Source organism: Leuresthes tenuis, unplaced genomic scaffold, assembly GCF_036924035.1.
Source record: "Leuresthes tenuis unplaced genomic scaffold, fLeuTen1.0.hap1 SCAF_7, whole genome shotgun sequence".
Taxonomy (NCBI): Eukaryota; Metazoa; Chordata; class Actinopteri; order Atheriniformes; family Atherinopsidae; genus Leuresthes; species Leuresthes tenuis.
The window spans coordinates 36296088-36315503 of NW_027325361.1; the positions used below are offsets into that span (position 1 = coordinate 36296088).

Genomic DNA, 19416 nt, shown 5'->3' on the forward strand with positions numbered 1-19416 from the left:
CCACTAAATAATTAATAATGGCATTTTTTTTTATTTTTCACATTAGTAATTTAAATGTCATACGTCAATGTAACCAGATGCCCTTCACTGGTTAGGCTGAAACATTGTGCTGGTAAGGCGCTCACCCCTCTTTAAATTTTTTTTTACAAAACTCAGTGTTATTTATTTCTCCTTCACGCCCTGTTTCCACCTTGTGAATTGTGGTATTAATAAGGATTGACTAAGGACTTATCGTTAAAGAAGTCAGAATGTTTTGATGGTGGATACACATGGACCAACACAATACAATATAGCACAAAATAAGGTTAAGCTTCAGGTCATTATACACTTTCAGGGTTGGAGAATCAACAAAAGAGACCTGAGTACCTTCATCCCAACAGTAGAGCCATTTTGAATCTGTGTATCAAACTTATCCATACTCAGTCTTCACAAAAAACACTCCTTCTGAAGCTCCGTTATGGTTCATATATCAGCAGGATTCTTAAAAACTCCCACCCAACAGTAGGAGATTATTACTGGAGCTCTCTCCACTCCAAACTTGTGACTGTGTGTGTATGTCTATGTACTGACCACTGAAGACAGCCTGTCCCTTTGCCAGCTCTTGGTCCATTTCTACGATGTATTCCTCCTGTGTAAACCCCCTTTTGCATGGCAACAACTCCTGCTTGCTCAACAACGACTGCTTTGCCCTTCCTCCCAGAACAGCAACCTACAGAGACAAAGAGAAGAAAGATGAAAGGGAATGAAAATATTTCAGTGTTTGCCTGCATCTTTGACTACATTTTGTTGCCCGAACAACCCAGTGACTGTCATGGTTTTCTTTAAATCAAAGGTTGCATCCACTAAAAAGTGTTATTAACCTTCCTTAAAGTGCATTTGTACACTAGAAAAAAGTTTGCAGGTGATAGCTTGTCATAAGGCTGGGGTCTTTGATGGAAACAATATTTAATTTCACTGTCACAAACATGGCTCTGAGGTTGTTAAAACTGATTATAGACATGGAAAACCAGATAAATAAGAAAATGAATTAACTAATGATTAATTCATCTATCCATCCATTTTCTATACCCACTTATTCCAATTCAGGGTGGTGGGGGGGCTAGAGCCTATCCCAGCAGTCATCGGGCGAGAGGCGGGTCAACTGGACAGGTCACCAGTCCATCACAGGGCCACACAGAGACAAACAACCACACACACTCACTCCTGAGGACAATTCAGAATCAACCTAACATGCATGTTTTTAAACGGTGGGAGGAAGCCGGAGAACCCAGAGAGAACCCACGCATACACGGGGAGAACATGCAGACTCCACACAGAAAGGCTCCAGGTGCTGATCAAACCTAAAACCCTCTGCTGTGAGGCGACGGTGCTGACCACCACACTACTGGGCAGCCCAATGATTCATTCTTTCTACGTTCTCTTTATGGTGTTTGTTTTCAAGTTCAGCGCCAGTCCAGACCAACAGACCGTTATTAATCAGTGAGAAGAGCAACAGACAGCTGAGTCAGTTCATTTTGATAATAGTTAATGTCTAGACTTTTGTCTCTTCTGTTCTTTCATCAAGTGCCCAAATGATCCCCCTCCGCCTCTTGCCCCAATTACACACACCTTTGCTTCACAGAATGAGGGAGGGGCATACTTCTAGGATTAAAGTAATGAAGCTAAGAAGAGTGCTGCTATTTGCTTCCACTTGAGCCAAAATATTCAAACATCCAAGCTGCCCATCCTGGTGTGCTCTGTGGATTTAGCAGGGCTGGCTTTAATCTATTCCTCAATAAACACAAGTAGGGAGGAGGTGAACATCTTTTTCAATCAGCAGTCACTCCATATCAGTGCCAAAATGCTGCCCACCTTTACACACATACACCATTTCAGCTCTGTGACTATCTCAATGACCAGCTAAGAGGCATGCCATTGACACATGAATTCCATCAACCCTTACTGCACCTCAGTACTTACACACTGGACATCAATGGGCAATAAAGGTACGTCAGCCAGGCTTTGAAAGGGCAGCTTAAAAAGGGTTATAGTAAAATTCTGGCAATGTATTTTTTTTAAATCAGATATCCTTCCTGAGCTATAGGACCCGTCCACACGAGTACGCAGCATCACCCAATACGCTGTCGTTTTGAAAAAAGTCTCCATAAACACAGCTTCGTTTCTGAAAAAATCCGCATTCTCCATCCAGACGACTCCGGGCTATCCGGCGTTTTACGATTGTCCCACTCTGCACCCGTTTAAAAAAAAATACCGATTTCACACCTCGAAAAAGCTGGATCCATCTGAACGCGAGGCCGAAACCATAAAGTGTTTATGCGGATTCGACAAAAACGTTCTCGTGTGGACGGGCCCATAGTCTGAATAAAGTAAATGTGTCTGCATCATGTCTGAATGAGCTTTTCTATTAAGCCCACTGTGCAAAAACAAAAACCAAAAAAAGGTCAAACATCGGGTCTTTAGAGTGCAGAGTTTTCTCAGCATTCAGTCTTGCATCTAATGATTTTGCAGTAGTAGCATGTAACTGTCTGCTCTGCCTTCGATCAGCATGGGCGCACACCCTCTGGGGGCAGGTGCTAATTTTCAGCGATGGCGCTGCATTCAGGGCTACAATAGTGGACCCAGCTAACCATTCTTTAAAGACACGCATTTACAGACCAAAGTAGCTCACATGAAAGTTATAATACCAGCAGCAATAACTTGTGGACAAAAACATATAAGACTGACTTGATTTATAAAAATAATCACATAGTTGAATTATCTCAGAACGAAGTGATCATCAGAAAATGTGCTCCGACACAGCCTGCAGTGGAAAGCCTTCCCTGCATACTGTCACAGCATACAGGCTTCTACCCTGGAAGGCCATTACTGGACACAACTGCAGTTCTGGTACTTTGTATGTACTGTGTACATTGTAGCCTTCAGTGTAGTAAGGGTAAACATGCTTCATATGGCAATGAAAGGATTTAATCCACTTGTTATGGTGAATGTATCCAAGTTCAAAACACTTTAAAAATGACTTTTGGTGTAACTAGGGTTCAACTAATTGCAACAGCGTGATTTGCATACATTGGCAAGTTATCAAAAACAGTGTGTGCAAGTCAAACCAGCTTGATGTGAGCTCCTTTATTCTCCAACACAGCCTGAACCCTCTGAGACAAGCTTTCTGTCATTTCTTTAAGGAGTCTTCAGGAATAGTTCTCCAGGCTTCTTGAAGGACATCCCAAAGCTCTTCTTTGGATGTGGGCTGCCTTTTGTTCCGTTCTCTGTCAGATGATCCCACACTGCTTCAATAATGTTGAGGTCCGGGCTCTGGGGAGGATTCATCCCTCCATAAGACCTGTTGCCACTGATTTTCAGTCCACTTCTTGTGTCATTTGGCACAGCTCAGCCTTTTCTCCCTGTTTCCCTTCCTTAAGAACGGCTTCTTGACAGCCACCCTTCCATGGAGACCATTTCTGATGAGGCTTGGGCCAACAGTAGATGGATCAGCTGAAGGTCCAGATGCATCTCTCAGGTCCTGTCAGGTCACAGCTGGATTTTTTCCTCTTTCTTAAGGACATCACTTTCAGATCCTCTTCATCTGCTGTAGATAGTTTTTTAGGCCTGACACTTATTATTTTGTCCTCCACTTGTCCAGTTTCCTCAAATGTTTTAAGGACACACTGCACACCATGCTGAGATATGCCAAGTTTTCAGCTAATAGCTCTTTGGGAATCACCTTGTTGCTGCAGAAATCCTATTTTCTGTCTGTCAAACTGTGTTTTCTTTGCTGTTTTTCATAGATGCAGCTAAAGAAATGGGAACAAATGATGTGTCTTTGTGACAAAGTGCCTAAAGATCCAGTTTAAAATGGCTTCTTTGCTAAGTGGTCTGTTCTGTGTCGACACAACACTGGTTCATCCCTTGAGTTAGGAGCCTTTTTTCTGCCTGAATGGGTCAAAGGTCAGAGTTAAGTGGCTGAACAAAGAAAAAACACATTCCTCTGAAAATGCTCAGGTACAAGGACTGAAGATGAGGGAAAAAGCAGAAAATGTCCAAAGAAAAACTCTAAAAGACCTTCAGAAAGCTGGAAAACTGTTGCTCAAGACCACTTTAAAAGATTATAAGAATGTCTGCCTGCTTGGAAGGAAACAGAAAGAATTTAGGACTGGATCAGGACTACTGTACTGGAAAATTATTTCAAATACTAACAACAAAAAACTACTTTTCCCCTTTTAGGTTGCAGTGGAAAATTTGAAATAATTAAGACTCGACAATTTCAACAAGTTCTGTGTAACTTCATCTGCAGAAGATATGAGGAAAGGAGTATACAGATCACATGAAGATGGAGGAGACAGTTTTCTGAGATTACAATAATTTAAAAGTCTCTGAGTTTACTGCAGCAAACACACATCCCACCTATGTTATAGTATGTTATTCTATGTTTATTAGCTTTAAGTGTCTCCAGACCCTGCTGAGATCCCGTGAAGTTATTCTTGATATACACGATTATGTTTTGACTTGAAAATCATGACAGGAAGTCTCAACCATTGCAGATTCTATCATCACATAGAAAAAATATGATCAAAGGGACACACAGGAAAGAATCATGTTATACTCTGAACTAAAGGCTTGTTCCATCTACCAGCAGAATGTAATTTTAGAATGCAGTAAGTTGACTAGAAAGACACAGACAACACAGACCCACACAATGACCCACATAAAGTCAATCATTCACTTTTTATGACTATCTACAAGATATCAAGAAAACCGAAAATATCCAGCACGAGTTAAGATCAAATGAGAGGAATTACAAAAGTGAAGTATACATAAAAAAATCCTGTTCTGCTGACCAAATATAGTCAATAATGTGTGGCAGCTGTGTTATTTGCAGCAACTAATAAAACATGAACACACCACTAAGCATGTTTGTTTGACCATTTTTGCTTTACAAATCCATCACTTTCTACAGATTCATTCAAAAGTATGAGCTTGCACAGCTGCCACTGAGGCACACACAGATGACACCACCGATGTGCCACCAAATAAAGAGAGCCCTATCTATGAGAACATTTGATGAATCCCATACACACAAATCTCATGTATACTCCACCAGTCAGAGGAGACACTTTTGGCAGAAGATTAGTTCATACAGCCTGCTGATGTACTTCATTTCAAGAATTTCAGTGAAAAAAAAAACATTTAAAGCTCTGCTAATAACACATAAATACCATGTAGCTAATAGAACAGAAATACCATGTAGCTAATAGAACAGCAATACCATGTAGTTAATAGCACAGAAATACCATGTAGCTAATAGAACAGAAATACCATGTAGCTAATAGCACAGAAAAACCATGTAGCTAATAGCACAGAAATACCATGTAGCTAATAGCACAGAAATACCATGTAGCTAATAGAACAGAAATACCATGTAGCTAATAGAACAGAAATACCATGTAGCTAATAGAACAGAAATACCATGTAGCTAATAGCACAGAAATACAATGTAGCTAATAGCACAGAAAAGCCATGTAGCTAATAGAACAGAAATACCATGTAGCTAATAGCACATAAAAACCATGTAGCTAATAGCACAGAAAAACCATGTAGCTAATAGCACAGAAATACCATGTAGCTAATAGAACAGAAATACCATGTAGCTAATAGCACATAAAAACCATGTAGCTAATAGCACAGAAAAACCATGTAGCTAATAGCACATAAAAACCATGTAGCTAATAGCACAGAAATACCATGTAGCTAATAGCACATAAAAACCATGTAACTAATAGCACATAAAAACCATGTAGCTAATAGAACAGAAATACCATGTAGCTAATAGCACATAAAAACCATGTAACTAATAGCACATAAAAACCATGTAGCTAATAGCACAGAAAAACCATGTAGCTAATAGCACAGAAAAACCATGTAACTAATAGCACAGAAATACCATGTAGCTAATAGAACAGAAATACCATGTAGCTAATAGCACATAAAAACCATGTAACTAATAGCACATAAAAACCATGTAGCTAATAGCACAGAAAAACCATGTAGCTAATAGCACAGAAAAACCATGTAACTAATAGCACAGAAATACCATGTAGCTAATAGAACAGCAATACCATGTAGCTAATAGCACAGAAATACCATGTAGCTAATAGAACAGAAATACCATGTAGCTAATAGCACAGAAATACCATGTAGCTAATAGAACAGCAATACCATGTAGCTAATAGCACAGAAATACCATGTAGCTAATAGAACAGAAATACCATGTAGCTAATAGAACAGAAATACCATGTAGCTAATAGCACAGAAATACCATGTAGTTAATAGCACAGAAAAAACATTTTTGACACAACTGATAAAAGTGAACTAACTTAAATCAAAATAAAATTCCATGGTGCATTTCTTAATGCTTGTCTCCTGGTGTGTGTAAAATCAGAACAAGGTTGTATGTGTCTGTAGAGGAAACTTAAATGAATATTAAATGCCACTGCTGTTATCTATAATGCTGTGAACCATTCCACTCTAAAGTGTAACTGAGTCATTGACCACATCATCACACCTGCCATTTGTACATTCTACAAGCACACAACAGCAGCAGCCTCCAGGCTTATGATCAATGCCCTGATAACAAAAAAGCTCCAATCTGTTGTTCCAAAGTAACAAAAGCAGATGAAAGTCCTGCTCTTACAGGATTTAAGGTAAGCCTTTGAGAGTGCTGACCCTATTGTTTATCTCATGACCTTTTCTTTGACCCTTTTTTTGTGCACCACATTTTGTCTTCTAATCTATCTATCAATCAATTCTATATTGGTTGTGTGTGTGTGTGGGGGGGGGGGGGGGGGAGGTCTTCAAATTTCTTTATTGAATATTGAGTATTTTTCTATTCTATTCTAAGAGACAGAGTACACCCTGGACAGGTCACCAGTCCATCACAGGGCCACACAGAGACAAATGAGACAAACACTCACACTCACTCCTAAGGACAATTTTACTGTCACCAATTAACCTGACAGCATGTTTTTGGATGGTGATAACATGCAGTCTCCACACAGAAAGAACCAGCTGGGAGTTGAACCAGGAACCCTACTATGATTTGTATGTAATAGAAATCATTACGATACCTACATAATATATGTCAATGCTGTATGCTTGTTATATAATATGACTGTTTTACACACGACATTGAAATAAAGCATTAGGACATCAGTATGGTCCTTTGAAGAGTAGTGTTAGTTTTGGGAAAAGACCCTCTATATGTCCAGTTCTCCCTCAGGCGCAGTTCTTTTAGTTTAACGCAGAAGGTGACATTAGAGATACTGATATTCCCTTATGCGCCACAAAAGCTCATTTAAAACAATCACAGCACGTCCAAATCACAAAAGTCCTGTTTTTAACGATGAATAATCACAGAGCATGGAAAAAGACGGCTAGACAATGTGTACTGTAAAAAAAAAAAAAATCAAGCAGCAGTCCTGCATCGGAGCCACCCTGAAGGCGACAAAGCTCTGTCCTCCGCCGCGGTCGGCCGCCCGGGTGTGAGAGCACAAACACGGCTGCCATCTTCTCGGTCGGTGTGTCGTCGACACTATACAGTGTGCTCGCGACTGGAAGGCACCCAACAGAAGTCAGGGAACTTATTTTTTACAAAAAGTAATGATAATAGTGTCACGGTGAGTCACAAAGCAGGTGACAGATAGCAACCTGTGACTGAGGACAGACGGATGGTTTGGATCCTCCTTGTGGAGCCTGTGCTTCGTCAATAGCATTTGATCTGAAATCCGCAGCTTTGATTTAGAGCCGTTAGGCACCAAGTGCATTTATCTTGTTTGATATATCACCAATGTGGAGGACCAGACAAGATCTGAGATCAGCAGCATTTTGCTGCCAAAAATGCTATACGAATATGATTCTCTTATCTCAATTTAGTGAAAATATCTGAGAGTTCATAAAATAACTGAAACACTAATCCTTTTCCGTCCTTTTTTACTCGTAGAGCGCTTATCTCTATCTCAGCTCAACGGGCATCTATATTGTCTGTTGCAGCCCCATCCTCCCTGTTTGCTTTGCCCCTGCAAAAAAAAATAAAAATAAAAAAATTACCTTAACAGTTGCCATCAGTATCCAGACCTCAAAAAGATTCATTTTATTGGATTATAATTCCTCCTCTGAGAACCGTTTAGATGTCAGATTTTAAATTCCAAGGAATGCCTTGCATGAGGCAGCCCTCCTCCTTCAACCAGCCCTCCTCGGTATCTGACTGCTTTCCCCGCCTCAGCGGCTCTCCAGCCAGTCAGAATCTGGCACAACGCCGGCCATCACGCGCTTCAGTGTCGCCCTCCTCCGGTTTTATCATGTATAAAGCTTGTTCATGTATTGTATTGTGTCAGTGCATTTGAACAGTTTAATGACTGTGAAACTCTTTGGTATCATTACAAACTTTTCAAATAGATTTTTGACAATTACTTTGTAGTTTTGTTGTTTGTTGCAGTGATGTGGTTGATGATGGGACTTGATGCTCCCAATTGACTCTTGTCTTCACTTGTCTTCACCAGTGACAAAGCAACTAGGAACAATTGCAAGCCACACAACATTTCATAGCCAAATTGTGTCAAGATAAAACTGGAAATGTATCACAAGTGAGATTCTATATTATTTAAATAACTAGATTCAATTATTCAAATGGTGCTAACTTTCTATAGGATGTGTGTCTCTCATGACAGAGGTGTGTGGGCATGGGGCAGAGAGCATTCCATTTTTTGGTTAGTTGAATTGGTTGGGTTTAGAATGAAGAATGATCATTCAGATGTGCACAGTTTCAAAACATGAATCCACTGCATCAGATAATGATGTATTGAAGACTTATTTATCAGAAAACTATTTTCTGTGTTTAAAAGAGTAGTCAGAATTCCTGACAAAGCGTCAGAATATAACTTAATTTAAGTGAAAATGGGCAGCATTTTTTTTTTACATAATATCAAAATAGGGAGAAAAAAAATCTAATGTCTCCAGGATTTTAATTCACAAACATTTTTTGGGATCGGACATGAATGATAGAAAACGACCTGGAACAAATACAATACAACTTCAGCAGTTTTGCAATAAGAAATATTCAGATTTAAAGAGAAAAAAAAAACTCTGTGATTCTGCTAGATCCTGTGAACTCTCCAACCCCTCCCACAATTTACATTAAAATCATGTCATACAAAAGAAACAGCTAATTCTCAGAATGTGATGTTTAGCAGTATGAGCCCTCCTGCTTCTTGATCAAGTTTAATCAACCACTAAGAGAGCTGTGAGTAATCAACAAACACAAACTTGTTTTTCTATCTTTGTGGTGATTTACAATTGACATGATACATTGTGTTGCCCCTTACCCTACCCTAACCATCACAACTGAAGGCTTAACCTGAAGGCCACAACCATAAAATCAAGTTTTTACCGCCAAAAATCTCTTTTAAGCGTGTCGGGCCCACCATATGGGCTCCAAAAACCCTAAAACCTGTTGGGGCCCCACAAGCAATCACTCTTGATTCAGAAGTGTTGGCTAATTATCGACCTATATCCAATCTCCCTTTTTGTCTAAAGTTCTTGAAAAAAATAGTTAATACCATATACCAATAATACGATCGATCACAGCATTCTGTTACAGAGACTTGAACATGTTATTGGGATTAAAGGAACTGCATTAGGCTGGTTTAAGTCATATTTATCTGATAGATTCCAGTTTGTTCTTGTAAATGAAAAATCTTCCTCACACACTGGAGTAAGTCATGGAGTTCCTCAGGGTTCTGTGCTTGGACCAGTTCTTTTTATTTTATACATGCTTCCATTAGGTAACATTATCAGACAGCATGGCATAAATTTCCATTGTTATGCTGATGATACTCAGCTGTACTTATCTATGAAACCAGATGAAACCAGTAGGTTGGTCAGACTACAATCCTGTCTTAAAGACATAAAGACCTGGATGACTCAGAACTGTCTGCTTTTAAATTCAGACAAAACTGAAGTTGTTCTCTTTGGACCTGAGCGCTTCAGGGAGAAATGGTCTAGTTATATAGTTACTCTAGATGGTATTTCCTTGGCTTCTAGTTCTACAGTGAGGAACCTTGGAGTTATTTTTGACCAGAATTTATCATTTGACGCACATATAAAACTGGTTTCTAGGACTGCCTTCTTTCACCTTGGTAATATTGCTAAAATCAGGAACATCCTGTCTCAGGGTGATGCAGAGAAACTAGTCCATACATTTGTTACTTCAAGATTGGACTACTGTAATTCCTTATTATTGGGCTGTCCCACATATTCTCTGAAAAGCCTTCAGCTGATCCAAAATGCTGCAACCAGAGTTCTGATGAGAACTAACAGGAGAGATCATGTTTCTCCAGTTTTAGCTTCTCTTCATTGGCTCCCTGCTAAATTCAGAATAGAATTTAAGATTCTTCTCCTCACATATAAAGTTCTTAATGACCGAGCTCCATCATATCTTAAAGATCTCATTGTAAGATATTTTCCTAACAGAGCACTTCGCTCCCAAACTGCAGGTTTACTTGCTGTTCCCAGAGTTTCTAAAAGTAGAATGGGAGGTAGAGCCTTCAGTTATCAGGCCCCTCTCTGTGGAATAAGCTACCAGTAAATGTCCAGGAAGCAGACACCCTTTCCACTTTTAAGATTAGGCTTAAAACTTTCCTTTTTGATAAAGCTTATAGTTAGGGATGGCTCAGGTGATCCTGAAACATCCCATAGTTAAGCTGCTATAGGCTTAGACTGCTGGGGGACCTCATCTGTCACACCTTTCCTCACTTTGCTCTCTTTTTCCTCCTGTTTAATTTCTCAAATGACTTTATGTACGTGACATTATTGTGGTTATTAACTTGTGTTTCCCTGTTCCAACAGGTATCCTTTGAATGGTGTTATGGTGTTTTTCCCCCCTCTTTTCTGTCTTCTCAAACCCCAGCTGGTCGAAGCGGATGGCCACCCTTCCCGAGTCTGGTTCTGCCAGAGGTTTCTTCCTGAGTCTGGTTCTGCCAGAGGTTTCTTCCTGTTAAAAGGGAGTCGTTCCTTTCCACAGTCGCCACAGGAACGCTCAGGACGGGAGATTGGACTGAAGACAAGTTTCGGTGCAATCTGTTGGTTTCCTTAGCTAGGATATACATTTTTTAATTGGCTCTCTATGAATTAATTGGATTATGATTACAATGAATTGAATTCCAATTGGCTTGAATTGGACTATATTACTTAAGTGCCTTGAGATGACAATTGTTGTAATCTGGCGCTATATAAATAAAATTGAATTGAATACCTGAGCCTGTTGAAGCTGGTCAAAGACAGAGGACATGAGTAGCAGAGGGTACCAGTTTTTGATGGTGATGTTATTTAAGGGGCTGTAGTCTATGCAGGGCCTCAAGGACCCATCCTTTTTCACAAAGAAGAAACCAGCCCCTGCTGGCGAAGATGATGGGCAAATGAGGCCGTTCTCCAGTGAGGCCTCAATGTAACCAGTCATGGCCTGACACTCTGGATTAGACATGGAGTTGAGACGCCCCTTTGGGATGGCGGTGCCTGGTAGGAGGTCGATGCCGCAATCGTAGGGGCGGTGAGGAGGTAGTGAGGTGGCCTTGGTTTTATTGAAAACCTCCTTAAGGTGGTGATAACATTGGGGTACGCTGGTCAGGTCCGGGTATTGTGAGTCTGTGGTAAATGTATACAACATTAAACTCAGAACTAGAAGCGTCTTTCGTTTTAATACACCGGCCCACACACTTAGGGTCCCACTGCTCGACTTGGACTGTGAGCCAGTCCAGGCGACGGTTGTGTTTTACCAGACGAGGGTACCCAAACACTAGTGTGCGCGTGTTTGATCTGTACAGGTAAAAGGGTAATTGTTCTGTGTGTTCCCCCAGGATCAGATCTACTGGTTCTGTGACATGGGTGATGGTAAAAAGTTCACGGACATTGAGCGAGCTGGCCGTAAACGGCTTAACTAGAGGCCTGGTCTCCAGTGCCAGTCTCTGGGCTAGCCCCCCACTCCATGAGACTCTCGTCGGCCCCTGAGTCAATGAGTGCATCCCTGGTGATGGTGATGGAGTGGTGTTTTACCTGGACAGTAGTCAATCTGTGAGGAGTGGAGGATGCTCGATCGGATCGCGGGGACTTAGCTGGGCATGCAGCAACGCAATGACCTTGTTCCCCGCAGTCGTAGCACCAGCCCTCTCTCATGCGATGCTACTGCTCCTCCGACGAGAGTCGAGCTCGCCCCATTTGCATGGGCTCCTCCGTATCTTTCGGTGGGATAGGTAGGACCTGTTTGGGTTCAAATCGAGTAGGTGAAAACTGAAGTGTCGTGGCGTGTGGTCTGGCGTCCCGTGGTGTTGCTGAGCGTTCCCCCCGAAGAGCTTGGAATTCTGCCAGCTGGTTATCCGTTTGGATGGCAAGAGTGATAAGATCATCTAGATCTGTGGGGAGATCTCATGGTAATAGTCTCTCGAACATGGTTAGCCAAACCTTTGAAAAAGATGTCGTAGAGAGCCGTGACAGGGTTTGGAAGCGTATTGCATAGTCACATACCGTTTCTCTGGCCTGTCTTAGTCCGCTCAGTTGTCGTGCGTTCTCTCGATCAGAGGTCACTGGGTCGAAGGTTTTGTGTAGAGCCTCCTGGAAGTCCTGAAGTGTGCTGCAAACCCTGGAGCGGCGTCCCCACTCGGCTGTCGCCCATGCTTTTGCTCTTCCGCCAAGATGACTCAGAATGTAGCCAACCTTGGCTTGGTCATTGGGAAAAAGATGAGGGGAAAGTTCAAATTGAATGGCACACTCTGTGAGAAATGACTTACTTCTTCTCGGTTCCCCTGAGTAGCACTCGGACGGGGCTAGGTGTAGTCCTGGACCAGCGGGGGCGAGGGTGGGAACGGGCGTGGGTGGCTGAGTGGGTGCAGGCTGCTGGGTAGACAGTGTGGCTCCACCCGTCTGGATAGCATCGATCAGCTGCTGGATCTGTGTCTGATAACCTCCAGTCTGAGCCATGAGCTCATTGTGTTGCCGAGCTATGCCATGGACCCCTTAGCTGAGAGAGGTTATTTGCTCTTCCTGAGCGGAGAGCCTGACCGCCTGAGATTGGAGAGCTGTAGTGATACGCTTTGACTCTGCTGCATCCATGTTTGGCAAGTCTGTACTGTCACGATCCGTGAAAGCACAGGAGGCAGATGCAGGGTTGTATCAATAATATGGTTTTATTTAACAATGATCACTGATAAACTCTTTGCAGAGCAAAACAATGGGCTATAAATTCCTAACATACTCTCCTCAATATCTATGGAGAGGAGAGTGTGACTATAAAACTTATCAAACAAAAGCTCTCTCCATGCTAGGAGGACAAAAACAAAAGCTATATAAATGTTACAAGTTAAACTTACTCCTCTCCGATCCGTCGGAGGCACTATCGAAATCTAATAAAGCAAAAAACAGAAAGAGACTCCTCCTAATGGAGTTACTATGAACCTTAAGGGTATAAACAAAGAAACACTCCACAAACGGAGATACTACAAACAAGGAACAATGCAAACAGAAATCACTCGGATTAAATCTATGACTATGGCAAACTTTACCACAGAAAAATCACTCTCAAAGAGGATTGCATCAATGAACAAGATCTTAGTACTCAGACTGTGGTCGCTGTGGAGAATAGAGTGACAACGCTTAGAAAGACAATTCAACACACTGGCAACGAGACAAGGGGAAGACGCAGACTAAATACACATGAGGATCCCAGGGAAGCAGGTGGAAACATTTAGGGTGATCAGGGAAGACACTCAGACACATGACACGGGGGGAAAGGCAAGTTATCTGAAACGAGAGGACTGGTTAATACTTCAAAATAAAACAGAAAGTGACAAGACAAGGTACAAAAAACTAAGAGCGTTTACGAGACCTGACAGCTACCACAGCTCTAAAGCTATTTATAGGTGTAAATCAGACCCTTTTTACAGACTAAAAAATAAAAACAATTGCATCACATTTACAGTACCGTGGGCTGAAGAGAAGTATTGACAGAATAAGGCCACTACATAATACTGGACCTTCTCCTACTCATTTAAAACTCTATCCATCTTTTATCTTCCGCTTATCCATTTTGTAGCAAAGAGAAGAGGGTCAGCATTGGTAAATACCTTGAGACTCGGGCCCTTACAATCACTGATTAAGTTGGTAACCTTGGAGTGTTGATAGACTCAGATCTGACTTTCAGCAGCCACATCAAAGCTGTCACCAAGGAAGCTTTTTACCAACTCAGAAACATTAACATAATAAAGGTTTTCTCTCCCAAAAAGACCAGGAGAAACTCATTGATTACTGTAATGGTCTTTTAACTGGACTTCCCAAAAAGGTCATTAAACATCTGCAGCTCATCCAGAATGCTGCTGCTAGAGTTAGAGAGGAGAGGAGAGGGGGAAATGTGGGGCCGGGAAAAAAACCTCAGCACATCAAGAACAGTAACATAGGTCACCATCCAACATAAAAACTCAAAACATAAACAAACATTTGCTCGTTTCACACATAAAAAACGCTGGACATACGAAGGCGTGGGATGGGGGTAGGAGAGTTGCTATGTCTGGCTCTCAACCAATGTTACAGTTCACAAGATGTCATCGTGATACCACAGCAGGTTGCCATGGAGCAGTCCTTGATTGGGTCCCAGTCGGAGTCAACAATCACCAGGTGTCCAAGAAGAAGGGAGAGGGAGAAGTAGTTCAGAGCGTCTCACAGCAGTGATTTCAGGAGAGTTGTTTCAGCAGTGGCCTTGGCCAAGGGCGTTGCCAGGAGAGCAGGAATGCAGATTAGATTATGATTGTTGGTTAGGGCGAGTAGTCGTTTTCAATGGACACGACTCACTCTGTTTGTCCATTCTGGTCACAAAAACGATCCAAACGATCCATATGACTTTGCAAAGCCACCAGCTTCATATTGCGGTTAATGACCACAGTCTGAGCGCCAATAGCTCTGCCCACCGATTCAAAAATGCCGGACAGCTTGGGGCCTGTGACCGCTGTCTCCGACTTCCGAATTTTGCAATACACCAGGGCAATGCCTAATCCAATCAGCAGAAAGCCTGTTGTCATGGTTCCGAATATGTATAGATCCTCCACATCTTCAACGGAAAGAATCGACAGGCACACAAATCTCCACTTCTCCCAGGAGTCCCTCGTGTACCCAGCGGCAAACGTTCCGTCGGGACAGGCGGGTTCCACTGGACCCGAGCTTCTTGTAGCAATGATTTTGTCAGTTGCGTTTAGAGACCAGCTGATCAATTCCATGATTTAGTTTGAAAGCAATGCAGAGAGAGACACTGAAGTTGAGACAGGACCGGGCAAGACAAGAGAAGCAGGAGAGATATGGGAGAGGGAAGAATCAGGAGAGAGTAGAAATGCGACTGCCTTCGTTGAGAGCTGGAAGAGACTGTGAAAGTATTTGAACGTATGTGTTCAATTAACACAAATGTTTGTTGGGTGTTTGTAATGTTCAGCATTTTTCTTCATATTGAGGTTTTAATGAACCTGTTATCTTACTTTGTGTCATTGTATAACATCTGTAACATGTCTTAAATTTGCCTTGTGCAACCCCACCCTACTTTCTCCCTGTCTGTAACTCCTTACTTCATCTCCCTCCCTCTCTCCCTGCCTCCCTCCCTCTCTAATTCCAACCTGCCACTCCAATCAAAGCGTCATGAATGTCGTAGTTTTCTTCTGTTGAGAAAGGGACTAGCATCTTTTGAACGGTGCTGAGTGACAACGGTGAGAAACCCTGTTGGATTGGCCTCATATTTGTCATTATCAACAATTTCCACAGAGACAAAACAGGCAGCGACCTCAGTCTGTGTAGAATGTATTATGTGTATTTCTACTCATCTTTGTCCACTAATGAATGAGGTCAGGACACTGAATACAGGGTGAGACGGAAGAAAATATCCAAGAGGAAAATTTAAAACATTCAAAATGTTTTTCACATATGAAGCTATGAAGAGGTTGTTAGTATGTGAGCAGTGATTTGAATATTGGTCAGTGTCTGTTTTGGATCTGGTTTCCATTTTGTTTTTACTCAAAAAATTTATTAATTTGATTTTGTGGTTCTTGTACTCTGGATAACACAACATGTAGGATAGAGCTTATCTGCTGAACCACAACACAATGCACAGTGTGACAGATGATCCCTTAATCAAAAAAAATTAAATTAAATTAAAAAATCAGCTCCTGTGATTTGGATATTATTAATATATTTTAATCAGTTGTGTAGCTCCACTAAATACAAAGGATTATTTCTTGGAGCCCCATTTGCATTGACTTGGTGAGTTACAGGTGACAAACTTCTGAAGAGAAGACAAAGTCAGGAGTGGTCCAAGAAGGTAAAATAAGTGGTGGCCGTAAAACCTCTGAGTGTATGTTTTACCTGTAGGAAGATATGATATTACGTTTCATTTGGGGATGTGTGTTCATTTAATCTGTTTTGGCCAATATCATCTATCTGATATGATAACATCTGGTTGATATCATCTTTATTCTGCTGCTTTATGTTTATTCTCTCTCGCTCTCTTTCTTAATCATGTTTTTAAACATGTTAGATTCGGCTAGTTAGATGGCGGCACGCTCGGACACAGTGGTTCAGTCCTTTCCAAAGCTTGTTTTTGTATTTTAGTCTTGTTTGTTGGTGCACTTTAAGTACGCCCGCCTCAGCATTCTACTGCTACACCCGCCAGGAACTTTTGGATATTGGCTACCTACACAAAATAACAGTTTCAAGGGACTTTCATTACAGCCACAACATCCCAGATGAACTTGCAAGACCGCTGGACGCTCCATGGATAGTTGCTGGGTCTGGAAAGTGTAGTAGGCGGAGGAGGGAGAGACAGCAAAAGCAGGGGACGTAGGTCTGGCCTCATGCTAAGGCTACGGAACAATCCACGAGCCTGTACCTCACCAACGCCAGATCTATTACACATAAACCGGATAACTTGAAACCACACCTTGCAGGAAATTGCTCTGTTTGAGACTGCTGTGTCCTTATCATTACGGAGACCTGGCTTAACCCGAAGATCCCTGATGCTAGCATGCAGCTAGTGAGCTGCTCTCTACACCGCTGGGATTGGACTGAGAACTCCAGGAAAAGCAGGGGTGGGGGGCTCTGTATATACATGCATGAAGACTGGTATAACAGTAGCATGATCATAGAGAGGCACTGTTCACCCGATATTGAGTACATGTCTGTTAGATGCTGGCCTTATTTTCTCCCGAGAGAGCTAACAGTAGTCATTGTTACTGCTGTTTACATCCCACTGGACGCTAACGCTACTGCTGCACTCTCTCTTCTGCTAAACGCCATAAATGCACAGCAGCTGGCAAACCCCGATGGCGTTCACATTATAGCTGAAGACTTTAATATGACCAATTTAAAGACTGTACTCCCGAAGCTCCACCAACATGTCTGACAAGAGGAGAAAACACACTCGACCATGTGTATTTGAACTTCAAACACGGGGACAGAACCATACCCCTCCCCCATCTTGTCAGACCATCTCTCCCTGCTGCTCACCCCAACATACACTCCCTTCAGATGCAGATCCAGACCCACCACAAAGACAGTAACAACTTGGCCTGAGAACACCCTCACTGAACTGCTGGACTGTTTCCAACACAGAGACTGGGATCTATTTAAACACCATGACCTGAAAACATATACAGGGACAATACTGGACTACATTAAGTTCTGTATGGGTACTGTATCTGTGGACAAATGCATCCGGGTTTTTCCAAACCAGAAACCCTGGATGACCAGCCAGGTCTGCTTACTCCTCAAGGCCCACAACACTGCCTTCAGGTCAGGTGACAGAGCTCTCTCCAGCGCAGCTCGAGCTGACCAGAAAAAAGGTGTTAAAATCGCCAAAATGTACTACAACAAGAGGATAGAGTCCCACATTGCCAGCAACAGGTCTGAGGGGGGGGTGTGGAAGGGACTAAAGAGCATCAACAAGTACAGAGGCTGGGATGTGACACCAGGAGACCTGCGTGCGTAGCTGGCAGAGGAGCTCAACAGTTTCTTTGCTCACTTTGAAACACCGCAGCGATCCTCCTCTGCTCCAGCCCTGCCCCCACGCCCGTGAGGATCCACCAACCCCTCCCTCACTGTAGAGGAGCACGATGTGAGGCGTGTGCTCTTGGCACCCCAAGGCTGCTGCCCAGACGGAGTACCAGGCAAGGTGCTCAGAGAATGTGCCCACCTGCTGTCATATGTTTTCTGCAGGATTTTCAACCTCTCCCTGGCCCAAGCAGTCATCCCCACCAGCCTGAAATCTGCCACAATAATCCCGGTACCAAAAAAGTCACCCACAACCGGCCTAAATGATTACTGCCCTGTTTACAGTTTACTGTTTACTGTTTACTGATTACTGCGCGGTTTGCGGCTTTGCGGTAAGACGTATTGCATCACTTCCTGCTGCTTTGTGTGTGCACTGTGACATTTCTTGCTCCTCTTGAACTACTTAATATCACCTTATTTCTTCCTTTAATTTACACATCTTGCATAGTTAACTCGATCGCATACTTGTTATATTCTAACGCTCACTCTTACAGATCTTTAGTCTTTATTTTTCACTTTTTAGCGGTGTGTCTGGTTCTCTAGCTTAGCATGGCTACTGGTTCTCTTCCTCCATCTCCTGCTTTCACCTGCTCCGTTTGTCAGCTGTTTAGTTACTCCTCTGCCTCCTTTAGTGGTAATGGTACATGTAACAAATGTAGTCTTTTTGTAGTTTTGGAGGCGAGGTTATCTGATTTGGAAGCTCGACTCTGCACTGTTGAAAACCACCCAATAGTGAGCCAGGCCCCTTTAGCCAGTATGGAGCCACCTAGCATAGCTAGCTCTGTTAGTCGTCCCCGAGCAGATCCCGAGCAGCCGGGACTTAAGAGTGGCTGGGTGACTGTCAGGAAGAGGAGTCACAGTCCTAAAGTCACGTGGACCATCAACCTGTCCACGTTTCAAATAGATTTTCCCCACTCAGCGACACAACGCTGAGGACAAAACCCTGGTAATTGGCAGCTCTATAGTCAAAAACGTGGCATTAGCGACACCAGCGACAATAGTTTATGTTTATGTTTATGTATTTATCAGACGCTTTTATCCAAAGCGACTTACAAATTAAGATATAACAAGCTATATAAAAAGCTAACAATAAACTACATAGAAGGAACCCACTAGTCCGACTCTGTCAGAGGTGACAGAGTAGAGATAGGGTGCAGGCATAGAAGGAAGTGCAGAAATATAACGTGCAAAGATAGAGGGGGTAGGTAAGTACTAGGATAGGAGGAGCTCTCTGAAGAGCTGGGTTTTCAAGAGTTTCTTGAAGATAGACAGGGACGCTCCTGTTCTGGTAGCGCTCGGTAG

General features: G+C 42.4%; 2 protein-coding genes across 2 annotated transcripts in view; one reads left to right on the top strand and one right to left on the bottom strand.

The window, feature by feature from the left end:
- Positions 1-8234, bottom strand: part of LOC140312420 (cadherin-2-like) — a 127212-nt gene extending 118978 nt beyond the window's left edge. Inside the window, exons 1-2 of the mRNA XM_072390255.1 lie at positions 8098-8234; positions 571-709 (exon numbers count right to left, since the gene is read on the bottom strand). Of these exons, the coding sequence (XP_072246356.1) occupies positions 571-709; positions 8098-8139 (181 nt within the window). The 5' untranslated portion in view covers positions 8140-8234. The remainder of the gene's footprint in view (positions 1-570; positions 710-8097) is intronic.
- The window catches only part of cpt2 (carnitine palmitoyltransferase 2), a 397454-nt gene that overhangs the window by 163628 nt on the left and 214410 nt on the right, over positions 1-19416 (top strand). The window lies entirely within an intron of this gene.